The sequence below is a fragment of the Stegodyphus dumicola genome, chromosome 1, assembly GCF_044657685.1.
Source record: "Stegodyphus dumicola isolate Sdum_Otavi_A_Nest chromosome 1, ASM4465768v1".
NCBI classification, from domain to species: domain Eukaryota; kingdom Metazoa; phylum Arthropoda; class Arachnida; order Araneae; family Eresidae; genus Stegodyphus; species Stegodyphus dumicola.
Window position 1 is genome coordinate 204,011,492 of NC_140768.1, and position 18,681 is coordinate 204,030,172.

General features: G+C 31.4%; 1 protein-coding gene across 1 annotated transcript in view; it reads right to left on the reverse strand.

Annotated features, from left to right (window-relative positions):
• Positions 1-18,681, reverse strand: part of LOC118199035 (hemicentin-2-like) — a gene marked incomplete at its 5' end in the record, with an annotated part of 837,377 nt that overhangs the window by 452,453 nt on the left and 366,243 nt on the right. Inside the window, 2 exons of the mRNA XM_085806510.1 lie at positions 814-1,068; positions 4,468-4,818. Of these exons, the coding sequence (XP_085662636.1) occupies positions 814-1,068; positions 4,468-4,818 (606 nt within the window). The remainder of the gene's footprint in view (positions 1-813; positions 1,069-4,467; positions 4,819-18,681) is intronic.

The following is an 18,681-nucleotide window of genomic DNA, read 5'->3' on the forward strand; positions in this document are numbered from 1 at the left end:
CGTATGAAAGAGACTTCACATTTTATTTTTATTCTTACGAGACAAGAGCCCAATAAAATGTATTATACCTAATTTGCACAACATCATGTTTAATTTTAAGGAATAATAAAGCAAAAATCATATTATTTTCCCAACTCGCTAAAAATGAAATAAAACATGAATTGCTGGTGTTTAATTTTACTGAATGTGTATATTGCTGACAGAAGGCAGTAACGAACACATATCAGTTGCCTTTTATATCATTTATTGTGTCATTACAGTCTGACGAATTCAAAGGCAAAACTTTCATATCATAAAAACTTTACAACTTCAGGTTTTAAAAATTTTAGCGCACTATGAATCGCAATAAATGATTGAATAATTAACAATCAATGATAAATTATTGAAATCATGAGTATCGAATCAGCAGGAATATGGAAAAGACAGAATAATTATTAATAAGAAGTGTAACGGAAAGAAAACATATTTTTCTTCTTAATTATTCTTAAGATATCTAAAATAAAAAAGTAAACTTTTATTTTATCGATTTGTTGTTGCAATTATTTTTAAAATATGTAATTCATTTCGAATATACTAATTCACTCGATAAAATGTATTTCGAAAATGATAATTTTCTGTATCACTCAAATCATTTGGATATATTGTTGTTGAAAACTGATGCTGATCTTTCATTTTGATGGCTTTCATTGTTAGGGAAGTATTGTTTGTTTTAATTAAGTATAATTTCAGTTATGTAAATATAAAATTTGCAGTCAATTTAGACGGAGTATGTGATTAAGAAATGAAAATCACAAAACATGCAGTTGTACCTACATAGCACTTCTAGTCTCAGCTCTATTTGCGACTTCCCGTGACTGTTCTCTGCAACACAGATGTACGTTCCCATGTGCTCTCTAGTCACGCTTTGATTGAAAGACAGTGTCTCGTCCCTTGCGAGTACTTTTGTGTCTCTCAGCCAAAGATAAGTGCTGGGAGGCCATGAAGAAGCTGAGCATTCCACATCTGGAGGCACATTTCCTTCACGCACTCTTACCACATTTTCAGACAGACTCATCAGTTCGGGAGGATCTGCGAAACAACGAATTGTAAAAGATCTATAAAGCAAATCCGTAATATGTAACAAAAGAAAACTATGCCAACTTACTATAAGGAATCTTAGTTACATGAATATCGATTAATAAAATTAAGGAAAGTTTTAACAAATTTGGACAGTTGGTTCTTTTGCTGCTGTTATTACCATTAAAGCTCCAGTTTGCGATTGTAATATACTAAGACGTAGCCCAACAACCATAACTTGATTAAGAGCTATTGAAAAAAATTAAGGGATTTTAAGCTAAGAAAATAAGCTGAAATCTATAAATCTAATTTCGAAGTCTATCATTTCTAAGAACTTACAATTTACTTTTCACGACGTTAGTATACATATCATAAGATTAAAATGGAATTCCAGTCTGATCTTGGCATAAAATTTCATTTTAATAATTAAACCAATTTTTAGCTAAGCAGTTAAGATAAGCTTACTAGTTCAAGAATAAGGACCACAGAAATTAAAGGTACAGAATAAAAAACTAATATTTAAAACGAACTGGCAAAAATAGCAAAGAAAAATGATAGGAAAATAATTTAAATAATGAAGATTCGAAATTAATTAATGCTATGTGGACTTTATGCCTTTATTTAATGAAAAATAATTATTTCAGATGTTGTTATATGAAGACACATTTTTTATATTCAAGACATGAGTTCATATTACTGGATCTCTTGCACACGAGGTTTGCAGCATATTTTAGAATATTCTGTTAATTTGGAGTACTTTGTATTTTACTAGTTGACAAATCCAGGGAGTGAAAGCAATAAATACGTATAAGAGATGTTTGATGACATAATTTCATTCGATTTGTTGATGCTCATTGACATGTTTATATGAAATAAATTAAATAAGAAGATTAATCGTTAAAAAGCGGTTTAAGACCGAATCAAGAAAAAATCTAGTGGCTAGCTAATGGAGCTAGATAGTGGGCTATTCGTAAAATGTTGAAAGTTCTATCAAAAATCCATCTAATGCGTGCAAAACGAACAAACCAAATTTGAAGCAAATTAAACTTGGAAATTAAAAGTGAATTAAATTTGAAATGCAACAGTTTCTTACTATTTTGTTTGTATTACTGATAATGTTTTAAATTGTACAGGTCCGTAGAAATCTGAGGAATAACTATAAGAACAAAATGATTAATTTTAAGTAAGAAAAGGTGCCGGCGTTTCCAATCTCATTTGAAGAACAAAGCAAAACCACAAGCATGAAATAAATCAAAACATATAGAAAGCCTCGCAAATGGAAATAATGAGTTACAGCCGAAAACATCGCGGCAAAATTATTGCGGACGAAAACGTCGCGAAGAAAACAACGCAAAGTGAAAAACGTGGGGGAAATCATGGGGAACGTGGGAGATTTCTTCGTGAGAGAAAAGAAAGCAAAGGGTTCTAAAACATCGCGTTACAAAATATCGTGGTCGAAAATGAAGCAGGTCAAAAACTTCACAGTTTAACAACATTGTCGTCGAAAATATCGTGGTAAAAATCGCATTACGATAACATCGCGTACATACGTTTTTCAAGTTTTAAAAGTTATAAATGCATATTTGTATAAAGATTTGAAGTGCAAGAAATGTTAATGACACTTTAAGAATAAATGGAAGCAAAACAAGAAATAATGTTCACCAAAACAATAACAGATTAACAAACGTGAAAGAAAGTTCCTTTTCCTAACGTTTTTAGGCTCTATTTTACATGGAAAATTATGAGTAAAACTTTTTAAAATAAATAATAATTTATTAATTATCTTTTTTAATTAATTATGAAAATTTAAAATTCTATTACGTGCTATAAGCTGCATAAGTTGCATTAATTGTCTACTCATTTTAAAACATTTTAAATGATTAAGTTTCCTTCTTACTTTTCCAGTAGACATTTATTAGTTCATTCAAAAATATGAAACATAAAAGTAAAAATACTCCTCTTCCCTTCTTGCACTCCCAAATCATTATGCGAAAATGCATTTTACAGCTTTTAAAATGTGAAAAATGCATGTCTGCGATGTTATCGTCATACGATGATTTGTAGGTACTTTCATTTTTTATCACCATATTTTCGATGACGATGTTTCTGAACCGCCTTATTTTCGATGACGATACTTTGTGCCACGATGTTTTTCCTTTGCCTTCTTTTCTCCTACAATGTTTTGTACCACGACGTTTTCGCTTGCTCTGTTTTCTCAGCGACGTTTCCGTCTGCGATTTTTTTTGTCGCGATGTTTTAGTGGACACCGAAATAATGTTAACCTAGAACAGGAAGTAATAGTATTTCTATGTACCATTCATCTTTCTACACACGAATACTTGACACAAAATCAGCAACTGAGATGTCTGAGAAATTTACTCATATCTCATCGAAAATTTGCTTTGAAAAATCCGAAACAATAAAAAATATAATTTGCTTCGAAAAATTCAAAACTTTAATAAGCATTATTTTTATATTCACAGATATCCCATAAATATCAAAATCATCAATAAACAAATATGTTTCCATTTATCTTAGCAAGATTTAAAAACAAATTATAGGGTCAAACTATCTATAAAAGCTTTAGAAGTTGTGAGACAGGAGGAAAAAGAAGTCTACATTAATTTAGTGGTGAGAATGTCCAAAATCAGTTTTTAATAATTTTCCAAGTTTCCTTAGTTTTCTTTATTCAGCTTAATAGCAAATATCGTATCAGCATTTTCTTCTAGTCAGCTATACTGATATGAAAATCATTTTTTCTGAGCTGATGCCAAGCTAGAATTAATTAACTCCGAGACCCACAGGTCCAGGTCCAGGCCTATGGCTATCTGAGGAAGTGCAAATAATTCTAAAACTTCTTACAGCTCTAGCTTTCTTTGATGGAAATAAGAAAAATGAACTGTGAGGACGGTTGAAAAAATACCGTGCCTACGGCCTCAATTTATCTTAATCGAACCCGATTAAAAATAATTCTTACAACCTCAAAGTTATTTTTTAAAACTTAAAACTCAAAATTGTTTTCTCATATTTCTTCAAAATTAATTTTACGCTTTAGTTATGAAGATTAATTTAGACTTTATTATTAATTTTACGTTTCAGCATTAATTTAAGATTTATTATTATTACCTTAGATAAATTTTACTATTTATTACTATTTATTATTATTTTTATTAAGATTACTTTTACGCTTTATAATTTAGGCAGTATTTAACTGGCTATTTATATACTCCAATAATTAGTATCCTACAGTAATGTTAAGAAAGACAGTTTGCTAACATTCGCCTTTACTGACACATTAATATTCACAGGAATAATAAATATAGAAAAGCGAACTTGTAAGGGAAATAACAATTATGTCCTTTTAAATGGTTATCATAATAACAGAAATGTAACAAGAATATTTTCACTCACATTCTACAAGAAAGAGCATAGAGGAAGAGACACCATCTCCCACATCGTTAGGAGTACTAAAGCAAGTATAGTTGGCTCTGTCCCGGTCTCGCTCAAGTCTTCGTCCAGGCCAGGCTGTCATATTAAATTGCAGACTACTGGATATCGATCGGAAATAATTGTTCAGATGATCTTCAGGTAACACTCGATTTCTTATGATATACAATTCGGAATTGGTGACTTTCAAACCGTCTTTCATCCAGAAGATTTCGCACAGAGGTTCGCATTCCACGCGGCACTCGAAGCTGATAAATGGAGAATCTCGAGCTGCACCCCTGATCTCGGGCAGTTCGTGGATGAATGTTGGAGGCGCTGCGAAGAATAAAGAAAAAACATTTAACATGGTAATATTTAATTCACAGATTGAAAAGAAATGAAGAGTAGGAATAGATACATCATAAACCCAAGTAGCACATGATGTAGCAAAGACGTTGCAAACAGGTCCGAGAAGTTGCAAAGTTGTCGTGGTAACTTTTATGACGTCTTTACAACGCAGCGAAGACGCAAAATATTTGCCGTTCCATCTTGGAAATTTGTCGACGTCTCTGAAACGTCATGATATGACCTCTTTTAGACGTGGTCGTTTTAACATTTTTTTTTTTTTTATAGTTCATCAGCATTACTTTTAGAATGCTGAAGTCCTCATAAGATTTATTTTGCAATGTTTCATTACTTTATTTCATTTAAATGTATTAATCTAAGGTTGATTCATCTAATGAAATATAAATTTTATATAAATAATTTTGAATTGTTAAATTCAATTAGTACTAAAATACATGCTAAATTATTGTTTAAAATTTTGTTAAAATATTTTTTATAAATATTATAGCAAAATATTTTACAATGAAACTAATCTGTAAAGTACGTTATTAAGTTATGCATTTCATATATTTAAAAAAATCATATTTCCGAAATCAATGCATATCACATGTTAGCAATTATTTCACTACTGAAATATGACTTTATTTATTATTTTTGAAGTAACGACGAATTTATTTGAATTAATAGGGTGACATAATATGAAACATTTTACCACATACAGAGCAAAAAGTACAATTTTCGTGAAGATGTGATTGTGCGCGAAGATGTATTCACGGATAAAAATGATGCGATTTTAAGACTTCCAAGAAAGCATCCAATGTTAAAAGACGATGCATATTCATGCATATTTAACGGCTGTTCAATATATATAACGGAAAACTCATCGACAGTCAGGAGAAGAAAACGGAAATGTTAATGGAAAAAGAGAAAGAAATATTAACACTTATGATGGAAAACGACAAAATTAATGGATTTGATAAATTACTTGTAAATGCTGACATCAAAATTAGAAACTGTGATTAAAAATACGAAATTCATTAACTAAAAAAATTCTGATGAACTGCTTGTTATGTTTTTACGTTTTTGTCTATCTCCATGCATTTAAAATGCGTGGTTCAATCCTATTATATGGTATACTCGGGATTTGGCTACATAGCATTACAAATGTTTTAGCGAGCCCGATAAATATTTGTTTTATAAATATAATCTTGTGAACATAGCTTCAATACAGAAAGAGGGCGATGTACAGGAATATAATGATGGCCAGTTTATTTTGGAGCAAATGAAACTGTTCAAAAAATCTGAGAAATGGAAAAGGAACAGCATTTGATCTGACGAAAAGTATATCTGACGGCATTTGCATAAACTTTATATATGAAATCTAAGTCATGTTATGAAGCAGTTCTCTGATGTAATTTGGTAAAGATGCCATCCGTAAGGCATTTGAAAAGACTGACTTCATATTTGAAATTGACTGCTTTAACAAGCAAGTAACAAGCTCAGTTACAGCGATTTTCAAAATGAGACACATAGGAATGAATATGTTGTATAAATATAGAATCTAATTTTCGATGTGGTCCCCGTAAAGAAAACGAATTAGCGAATATCCATTATGTTCCCGAACGCTGAACATAAAACATTCCATAACTTTAGGCGAAAAATTTGCAAAAATGTTCAAAAATAAGTTTCCTGATTTAGATGTAGACAATTTCCTGACTTTTTGACGATTAGTCTCGTCAGAAATTCAATATTTTTATTATTTAAGAAGAGATTATAAATAAAATATTTTTTGTTTTATTGATTAAGGTTTTATATTAGGAAAAGGTTCAGTGTGGAGTTTTCAGGTGGTGCTTGAATACGGTGCTGCCAATATCTGTGGAATATACATTTTTGGTATTTAAATTATTCAGGAATTATGAATATTTTTATAACGGGAATTTTCGGTCTGTACAGACTTTAGAGAATGAGAGCTCTAATCATTTTTATCAAGCACTCTGTAAATATATCATACACAGATAAAACCTAGGCAAATTTAGGAGACAAAAGCTTTCAAAAAAATATAAACATATTCTTACATAATAATTTTAAACTATTCATTTAGTTACAGTGTGAATTCAAATCAAGTTACATTTATTGTAAAAATTGCACTCTACTGAGGTTGTTTTCAACTCCCTCGCATACTCAGCCGCTTGTATTTATCAGTAATATATTTTACGTACTAACTAAAGAAAACAAAAATGCAAAACTTTAACTAAAAGAAGCCAAAATGGCGAAAAACCGTATGCTCGAATCCTGCAGTTCTCCGATGCCTATTCGATTGAAAAAATTACCTTCACAGAAGAAAAGGATAACTTATCTTTTTTAATCTACTTTCTTAAAGACCTCTCCCAAAATTCATTAAACGGAGGTATTACTAACGTGTCGGAAGAAAATATGTTTCAGTGAGTAACACATTCTCTAAAAAGAGCGCAAAAGTAAAATACAAAAGTATCGGGAATATTTTGCCCCCTAATCCAACATCTCATTTAATTTGAAAACAAATGAATGTATAATTTAAAAGTGAAATGGAATTTTCGTTCCTCTAATCTTTACTTTATCCCGCTGCATGTTGAGGTATATTTGGATGCATATTTTGCTGGAAACTCGTGATTTTTTTTCTTTTGGGAGACGGAGAGGCGGGAATAAAGTAAACAAGATATTTTACTTTTTTTATTTGACTTTTGAAAAAAGAAGGAACAGATAAGGAACTTTACTTATTTATTTTTTCCGGTTACTTCTTCTTTTTTTTTAATGTTTTCGTTATTTGTTTATTAATTTTTCTATTTCTTAAGTTGTCTCGCTATTACGTTTTCGTAGTTTATGGTGACACGCCATTGGTAATGACAAAGAAGGGGGAATTAAAATAAAAGAAAAAGTCTAGAACAGACGTTGGTAACCTTTTTGGCTGCGGGTCAAAATCAACCAAAATGTGTGTATAAAGAAGACATTTCGGGTCAGTGTTATATCAAAAAAAAAATTTGGTATTGTTGAATATCTTAAAATTAATGGTTTTAATAACTTTTTAAAACTTTGAAACTTGATTCATGGTGCTGCACACACTAACTCAAAAATATAATATAAAACATTCATATATCATATCGCCATTCTTATAAACATTCGTATAGTGGTAGTACAATTTAACCTTTAGGTTCGCGTTGTGAGTAACCTATGCAGAGGAAAAATCAATAACTCCAAATTCAATAAAACTCTATGTTTCTTAAAAGCCTCCCGGCTCAAACAAATGGAGGGACATGACAGACCACAGTAAATTATACACAAGATAAAAACACAAATACAATTAATCTTTTAACACTCATTTATTAAATTCTAGAATATCATTATATTACTAAATAATGGATAAATGATCAGTAATACTACCACATACTTTTACTATGAAAAGTAACACATAATGTCACACGCAATTACAGCTTACAAAAATTAAGATTAACATTATCATCCTACTGCATCATAAGAGTAACACCAGTATTTCTCCCATTTCATCTTCTAATTTTAAGTATTTATTCCCTTTAAGAAGTCTGATAATTTCCACATCGATTAATTAATTTAAGTAATTGCTCAAATTTCAACAAACATTCCAATGACGACTCTTGCTTGAGTATTAAGATAATTAATAAAGTAAAACAAATAAAAAAACAAATCACTCACGGGGTGAAGTCCATACCGCACACTCCCTTTACTCGGGAATACCTTTGTAAACTGATTAATAAGGTGATTTGACAGCTCCACAGATCGTCCAGCGTCCAAAGTTTACTCGAGCACCACATTATTCCTGCTGTCCTTTAATCACAAAATCATCATTAATGGAGACAGACAGATCGTGCGAATTTTAAAGATGTTTTGGTTGAAACACCACTGAAGCTGTCCTTACAATTAATAAATTCCAGAGCATCGAAGAATGGAAAAAAAAATCGACGCAGCTGACACAGGCAGAATAAACAGGATCGCACACCTTAGACGGATCCTACACGAGTCTCTTTCATTCTGAAAGCCTCGATACCCACCAAAAACGTAGAGCACCTTTGGAACAAAATCTAATTAGGAAGTCAAAGTCGGTAAAAACAGGAATACCGCATCAGGATCCCCACGAGAATCTGCATTACAATTCTTGAAACAAGAGAATCGAAATTCTATTCTGAGCTCTACGACCTATGCTCTACGACCTTAGGCCAACGCAAATTCTCACTAGCTAAACGCCGAGAGAAAATCATATCCGCTGCTCGCTGGTTCACGCGGCCCGCAGCAAGGCAAGGCCGCAACAGGGCAAACGTCCCGATCTTTTTTTTTCAGCTTAACTTCACATTGCAGGAGTCAAATCATATTCCAAATCCAATGCAAAAGCCGGCGCTCGCGAAAGCAAGACCCGCAGGGGTCAAGCCCCACTTCTTTCTCCTCTTGATCTTCGCTTCAAAATCAGAATCAGGAATAATGAACTCTAGCCTGGGTGCAAGCACCCAGGAAATCTCGGTTTCTCCACCTCTGTGACTTCATAGGCTTTCAAAAATCATAAAATTAAAATTACAATGCTGGAATTTTACGTTATCTAAACTGAGAAAATGACACATCCATGACGAATCAACCACCAGAAAATCTGACAATGCAGTTCGAAAAACATCTGTGCACACAACGTGAGAAAAAGTGGACCCCCAACTAACAAGCGGAACTAAGCTTTACGAGAATCCAATTACCTAAGCTTAGTTCAACCCCAATGTCTTGAAGCAAGCAAAACTGCAATTTTAGCAAAGCGAAGGCAAGGCGATTTTCGTTTCACACGCCATTAGAGAAAGGCGATAACACAGCATCCTACTGCCTCCACTGTTAGTAAAAAGGCCTTAAACCAGATGGCTCTTGCAACCGTCTCTCGCCTTTGTTACAATTCCAACTCAAGAATAACGAGTTAAATAAACCTTAAGAGCTTAAGAATACTTTTTCCGGATTAATATATACATGAATACAAATAAAAATATTAGAATAATAATAACTTAAAACACATTTTAATAATTAAAGTTCGCGACATAACATCAGTGGTATTTTTATTTTAAAACAATTATTTTTGGTGAATAATATGATAGATGTTTTGAAAAAATAATGACAATACGTCTTAACTTTAAATAAAAGAACTGAAATTATAAAAATACAAACAGACAGAACTGAATGTACTTCACTTTTTTCTTCCATATCAATATCATTTCTTCCATACCACCCCATGCCAAGTCATGCCACCCTGTTTAAGCAAAAAATGGCTTCTTTTTACTATTATGTATTCCGCGCGCTTATAGTTTGTTCCTCTGAATCTTTGCTTACCAATAAACTTAATTATTTGAGAGCAGTTGCGATTGACCGTGCGTTTCTCCCGTGATTATTGATAAAGCCGTTAAAAAAATTTTCAGATTCCCATCAAAGAAGACATTCCACTGTTAGAAATAATATTAATGACCTTGTCGTGCTTCCATTTTATCCTTCTGTTAGCTATAAATATGCACGGATTCTCCAGAAATTCAATTTTCAAGTCGGTTTCTTCCCTATTAATAAAATTTACCCTTCGATTCTAAAAGATTGCGTTTCTGTCTTGAATTCTTGGGGAATTTATAGTATATCGTGTCAGTGTGGTTTAAGATATATTGGCCAAACAAAAAGAGCGTTGAAATTTCGTATCAAGGAACATGAATCTTATGTCAGAAAAGGCGAAATTAACAAGTCTTCAATAGCGTACCATAGTTGGACATTTAACCATAATTTTGACTTTGGGTCTGCAAAAATTATCTAAAAGGCTTCTTCCATAGGTGAATTGGATTTTCTTGAGGCTTTTCATATTCACAAAGATTTAGCATGTTTAGTTAATGATTTGAAGTCCAATCCAGTCCTTCCTAATGCCTTTAAAATTCTACTATCATAATTCAGTTATTTTTGCCGATAGATTGCGTTACCTCCTCGCGTTTGGCACTACCAGAGGGTATAAAAATCCGTTCAGTGGTTGCTTTCCATTATTCGAAGTTCAGATTTTGAGCGTGAAGGTGCAGTTGCCCCTCGCTCCCTATTTTTAACTTCGCTAATTTTTCTTGTCCTTTGTGTTACATGTTTGATCAGATATCCTGGCTCAGTAAAAGTAGGCGGCCAGTGTAACTCTGATTAAAAATCCTGTTATAACCACGTGCAGTGCTGATAAGGTCCACGTGTTTCTGAGACTCCTTCCCCTTTATTTTTCTTCTTACTATGTATTTCTTTCTCCTGATGAGGAGGGACCTTTAGCTGCCCTCGAAATCGATTGAGTGTTTCAATATAATTACGCTAAATACAAGGTTGTTTTTACGATTTTGATTGTCACAATTGCGTGTTTCTCTTCTAGTCTATATGTTTGATTTGTTGCATAGATACCTTTGCAAATGAATTTTCTTCATATATGATGCTACGAAACGATAAAAGTGTAGGGCCAAGTCCATGACACAAATCCAACAGTTTCTCCTTTCATAGGTGGAGCGTCATCAGTTGTTTGCGGAAAACAATTTACCTTTTGAATCCAATATATGCCCATTTTTGAAATCCCTGTACCCTTGACGAAAAATGACAGTATTAGTAGTGTCATGCACAAAAGTAAGACTGCAAAGTCCTTAATTGACTTTTGAACTATTTTATGATCTATATCTAAAAACAGATGCAAGCCTGCCCATACTATTTTGCATTGGCACTTAACAGCGACTGCAGTGGTAATTTCGTCACTAGATAAGAAATGATTTTTGATCTGCGCATCACTATTTTGAACCGTATCTTCGGTATTTTGAAAAATTCGCCATCTGTGAATGGTTTTACTTTGATAGCAGTGCTGAGGATTCAACAAAATTGATAGATTGTGACTGCTAACTAAACACTTTACTCATTTATTTTTTTTTCCAAAATTTAAGATACGTTATACAGATTTTTCTTCGTTTGGCATCTCATTCACATTCTTATGTTATGAAGAAAAGTGTCGTTCAATATTGTATGTTCTGACGGTAACTACATTTCTGCGTAAAGTACATACCAGTTTGTCGCCATGTTATATACACCCTTACTTTTCTTTTCACACATCTTGAAATAATGTTTTTTTTTTCTCTTTGTTTATCCATGGTAATAATAAATAATAATAGAATAATTATTTCACTGCGTAACTATGATTTATTTATAGTTATGCAATGAAGTTTAATTTATAAATAATAATTATGATATTTATAAATTAAATATAATTAAATAATTAATTAACAATTAAATATATAAAATAGCTATTTAATTAATGTATTTAAATAATTAATAATTATATCTAAATAATTATTATATTTATAATTTACAAATGATTATATTTATAACTTACTAATAATTATTACTCACTGTGTAATTTTAAATAATGATAATTATTTCATCACGTAACTATAATTGTGTTACTATTCTTGCACTACTGAAGAAGTACTACAACTGAGAGTGAATTGAGAAAACTTAGAGAACGGTATTCCCGGATGTTTGTCAAGGAATTATGGATCGGATTAGCTATGCTATTGATTTCTCCTTGAAATTATGAAATTTTTATTTTTTAAAAATACAATTTTTTTATGTTTTAAAATTTTTATTTTTATTTTTTAAAAACTAAAAATGCATGTTGATTGCTGCAACTCTGTAATCAAACAAAAATGTTATTGCTCTAATTTATTTTTGTATATTTTTCAAGTGTCCGTTTCACATTATGTTTTATAAATTATTTTTATTTCATATTTTATTTTCGGAACTCATGTATATAACTCGGTGACACCGTGTCATAGGTTGCCGAGGCCTGGTCTAGAAGAAGTTCACATTTATATGCAATCAGATGTAAACTGCAGGCATAACTACACATTTATGTAGTAGAAAGATCATCTGTGAATGTACATACATACTATTTAGAAAATTATTATCTACAAATTTTATATAAACATTTATACAATTATTTTCTGCGAATTTAATGTACACACAAATCCACAAATATTAAGAATCTAAGCCCTCCTTTTAATGCAGTTTCTTCGTGGCAAAACAAAATGATAGAGAATAGTTACTACGATGAACATACTAAATTGGCATGTAAAAACTAAATTGGCATTTGTGTGGCATGTAAGCCAGTTCGATTTTAGAAAAAGGGCGCAATTTACCTTTAAGGGTTTTTGCTCCGAAGTTCGTCGTACAATATATTTTTAATAATTCATAGAAAATTCTTTCATTTTAAAAACATCTCTTTCATTTTCCTTGTCTGAATAAGGTATTTTCTCATTTATGTAAACTGTCCCATTTGGATATCGAGTTTTGATTTAATATCTTTCTACTTCAAATTCTGGAGCAGAGAGAAGATATATAGAAGAAGATTGTCTTATGAAACCATTTCCTTCTTGCCAGTGTTTTGAAAATGTATAAAGATGCGAAATAAATACTCTGCCCTTTATTTTTTTAAGAAAGTACATCATGTTCCTCAAAACAACAATAAATATTTCGCAGCGTTGCTTTTAACGCCAACAAAAATGACACAGTTGTACATCTATAAACAATATGGCATCAGTAAGCATTGCATGTGTTTTCACATGTGCACATTTTATACTTTCACGTTTTTAAGGTAAATACATGAACTCTGCATTTGCAAAGCGTATACATTTGACTTAAATGTTTACTAAAATAGATTTTTTGACGGGATTTTCACACCCATATTAGTTAAAGAAAACAATATTTGAGACCAAAGGAGCGTTAGCCGAGAAGGGCTATTGGTCTCGAAACGGCATTGTGATCGAATCACAAAAAGCATTGAATCACTTTTCAAATTGTCACCAAATATTACCATCCTTCATTATATTTAAAGATGTTAAATAATGAAGAACATGCATAGATGCATATATGTTTCTCGTATTGCGAAAAAACAACGGTATCTAAAGTCATCAAATTCTGAGTAATGTAGCCCTCCACCCGAATATGGACACCTGGAAGCCCGAGTTTTGAATTTTGAGTTTTTTTTTTTTTTTTTTTTTTTTTTTGTGTGTGTGTGTGTATGTATTTCAGATTTTGTAAAATTTTAACGAATTATTAAAAAAAAACGTAACGATTTCAAAGCAAGTAGTGGCAATACAGTACGGAATAAAACAGTTTTATCTCCAGCGCGCGAGTTGGTCTATCGAAAATCTAAAGGTATGCCGTTTTTAAGTAGTTTAGCCCAAATTTTCTCGAAAGGAGTAAATGTTTGCTAATAAAAATAACACCTCTTTGGGAGCAATATAAAATCTAGAAACTACATTAAAAAAAGCTGTTTTGATGGGATGATTTCATACTCATATTAATTAAAGAAAGCGTTTTTGAAATTAATATGAACTAAATTAAAATATGAACTAAACATAAGGACAAACACAGATCCAGTTAATTATATTTAAAAGAATTGAATAGTAAAGCCAATTAGACACACGTCCTGAAGGTTTACATAATAGTAAATCAGCCGAAAGAAAATGAGGCAAGATTTATTTTCGATTGTGGACGAAAACAGTCGCAATCCAAGTAAGCAAGACATACTGATAAATATCTCTATAAATCTTTTGATGTATTTTAAAATGGTAAAAATAATAGATTTTTATTAATGCAAATGTAAGAAGGTGTTTCAAGATAAATCTTCCTAACCATCAAAAAGACCGGGAACTGTAGAAACGTTTGTTTCGAATAAGCATGCTGATTACTTTTTTAATAGATCTTACAATTTTTATTATGGAAAGAGTTACAGAGCTCCACAAATCTCGATTGATAATTTATTTCACATTTATAATTGTAAAATCAATTTTACTAATGCATTCGCTAGCAACAAAATTAATAAAAGATTTTAGATTATTGAAATATTTCATTATTTTATACACGCTTCTTCTATTTTTTCAATGTGCGCTTTTCGGTTATAAAATATTTCAATCATTTTTATTTGTTAGATATTCAAAACTAATCAATTCGATGCATGATCAATTACTCCGATCTATTTTGTCCTATTCTTCATAAATCCTAGTTCATTCTATACTCAGAAACATCGTGGATACCGAAGGGAAGGGAAGACTTCGTCAAGAACTTTCTTAAACGAGCTCATTTTTATGTTACACACGTAAATACCACAAAAACATTCAGGCAAACAGCCATTTCGCTTGGGTTTTAAACTGGGTTGAACTTTTCAAACTTTAAGTTGTATTCAGCAGTCTTATTCCTCACGGAATCTGATGGGGATATTTAAATTTTGCTGTCAGAGAGGGCGTTAGCTTTTGAAGTAAGTAATTCGAAATAATGCAATTCATGCTATAGTGGAAATGATATTAAAATGTATTTTCACCATTCGGTACGATGTTGCAGTTATAAGCAATAGGTGTTTCCGTGATTAGAAACAGATTCCTGTCATGATATCGGGATTGGTAAATACTGTGCCCCAGACAAATTGAAAAATAGTATCGCAGTTGATACATAGTGCTAATTGCGATTATACACAGTAAGATGCATTTGCGGGCTATTTAAATCTGGATTCTTAATCGACAATCCTTTAATCCACAATTACTGAAGAGAGACCACAATTACAACAAGAGAGACACAGTATCGTTGTACAAACCTTTTTTTTATTTTTTATATTCATTTATTTATTATTTATATTTACATTTATATATATATATATATATATATATATATATATATTATTTATATTCTTTCTTTCTTCGTTTATTTTATTTTATTTTTATTTTTCCTTTAATTTGTTACATATTTTTTATCTTTTATTTGATCTTTTTTTGTTATGTTTATTATATTAAGGTATTTGTAAAATTTAATCAGCAACTTTGGTTTTATTATACTAAGTAACAGCATATAACTTTGAATTATATGTAGCATATGAATGCAAGTTGTCTTTGTGGTAGTGGCTGCTGGATTGCACTTGATCTCCCGCTGAGCAGGTACTATTCTGTTTGGTATACAGCTTTGGAGTGATAAATAAATAAATATACCGTATCCATAGACGTGTTTACACAGCCTTTATTTTCGCAGCGGTTTTTACAGACGTATACTTACAGTTACAAAAATGCTTTTAACGGTTTGATTGCTACGTGGCTCAAAAGCAAGCGCTGCGTCGCGATTTTCGAGACAAAAGAACGCAGCGCTTTTGCGCCGGGTAGCAGTCAAACGGTTAATAATATAAAGCCATTTTTTAACTAAAAAAATTAACTTTGCAATTGTGATTTTGTATTTATAAAAAAATAAATGTAAAACATATGACTGTGTAAAAAAAAAGATTGCATAAAAAATTAGATTTCGTAATTTTTCAAATTTTCTTGAAGTGTTGTGGATCGTAAAAAAATTCCGAAACTGAAAGCATATGTCTATGAGAAACGGTTCTGAAAATAAAAGCTGCGTAAGGACGTATGTGGACACGTCGTATATAAATTAGTTCACATAATTTCTCCTCAATGCTGTATAGTTAAAAGGACACTGAGTAACATGGTACTGAAGAACTTATAAGTTTATTATTTTTATGCAGTGAAAGGTCATCATATTTGTTATTAGATTTTGAAATCCTAAAAAATGGTGTAAAATAAAATTTCATCACATATTAAATCATAATTCAATCAAAGAAACAAAAAGTAAGCAATTAAGTTTATCACCTTCTTACAGAAAACGTAATTCCTTTGGATGGGAAAAATTGAATCCACTATCCCAAACCCGCTTTTTTGCATTTTCCCTTAAATCAAATAAACAAAGGTTCTGTGTCTTTTAAGTTACAACGCTAGCATAAATTCTTTTTCATGCAGTCCTCTGTTCTCTGAATCACTTTAGATGCATTTTAGACGAGAAAAGATTCATAATCAAATATAAGAGCTAGTATTTCAAGAAAAATAAAGCGACATAAATCAGATTGTAAATCCAAATTGGCGTATATCTTCCTGAAAGTGGGGGAAAAAGTATTATTTCTCCAGTTTCAGATTTTCCCGATAGTTATATCTCATTTCGTTTTGAAACTCCCGTAGGGCCTAAAGAGAATCCTTACGCATATTTTTTTCTTATAGTTTCCTCGTGGAAGCCTCCAGCCGAATTCTGTAACAAATCGGATGCAAGGCCCATAAAAACATCTTGTAATAAGAAGTGGTTCGAGCAAGATAAACTTCAGAAAAAATGATTTTGCGATAAAGTCTTCAGAAAAGATTTTAGAACGTAACATCTAGAAAACATCCTCAATTGAATTAAGGTATCAATTCACTTTAATGGTGGCATTTTGCAGAAGCGGATAATGCAATGTTAAAAAAAAAAATGTTAGCGCGCTTTCCCTATCTAACAAAGACTTAATCTTTTACAAAATCATGAGCATAAATGGGACTCGTTATCCTTGCATGGAAAATGCATCTCTAAAAGAGAAAGTTAAGCCTATTTTACGATGCTCTTATCTTGAACACCGAAGAAAATTGAATTTTGTGCCATCGGTATTAACTTTTTATCTGTGAAATGGCAGCCAAAGATTTGAGATTCATTCTTATCGATTTGCAGATGAAGAATTTACAAGAAAGTATTTTGTATTTTCGTGGGATTCGCCAGAGTGTGTAACATTATTTCTATTCTTAAATACTAAATCGAGTCTGAAAATTTGTTTGCGATAGAACTAGAACTCAGGTATTAGGATTGGATACGTATTTCCTTTCGAAAAAAAAAAATTCACTCATTCATTTTTAATTGATGGATTTTAACATCTGTGATAAGCATAACGAAAGAAACGAAAAATTATATCTTTCATTATTTGCACTTTATTAAACATAAATTTTTGTCATGAACACAATTTTATTTATTTAACTTTTTAATCGTATAAGTCGTGTTATGCACCTTTTCTCCGAACAGTTTGAATTGTTATTTATCACTATTGTCTTTTCGGATGGAGATATACGTATGTTTGTCTGTTACGTTTATCTATTACGTATATGTAATTTATAAACGTAACAGACGTAATATACGTTTATCTATTACGTACACGTATGTTTGTCCGTTACAGTTGTCTATTACGCATACGTATAGACACGTATGTTTGTCTGTTTTTTATATGTTTGTTTCCATAAACGTGTGTTTGTCTATTACGTATATTTGTGTTTACGCAGAGAAGTAAATGCATGAACATGCCTTTACTTTGCTCATTTTCTGTGAAATAATTCTGTCATCAATTGATAGATTCTGTCATCAGTCAAACAAGACGTTCTTAGTTTCTTTGCTGCATGAATATTTTGTCATAGAAGACCATTTTTACGGTATTGTATAAGTGTGCCGTATTTATAAGAATAGTTTCAGAATTTACAATTACTTATATCGAAATGGGAAGTATAAACCTCGAAAAATAAAAGAAAATTAGAGAAAATTTGGTACAATATTTAAATCTAAAAAAAAAGATATTGCTAATTCAGAAAATATTTCAGAAGCAGCTGTGTAAATTTTGCTATAGAAAATCAAGTATTTTCATAGGACAAAACCGGAAAGCCGTAAAGAAAATATTTTTAATAAGCTGAAGGAATATAGTGATAAAATTTTCAGTGCAGCTACGCTTTATTTTCTCCTTTGCAATGCATCCTATTCTTAAACAAACCAACTCATGCAGAGTTTCAATCCATTATCATGCATGTTCGATGAACAGGTAATCCTTTCAAAGGCCTATCTCGTAGAATAACATGGAACACGGTCACAGTTAAGCCTCCCTTACTTTATGAATATTTCTAATGCTCTCATGAATAAAAAATCAGATTCTCCGTCCCTTATCAGTTAAGAGATATGTATTAGTAGTCT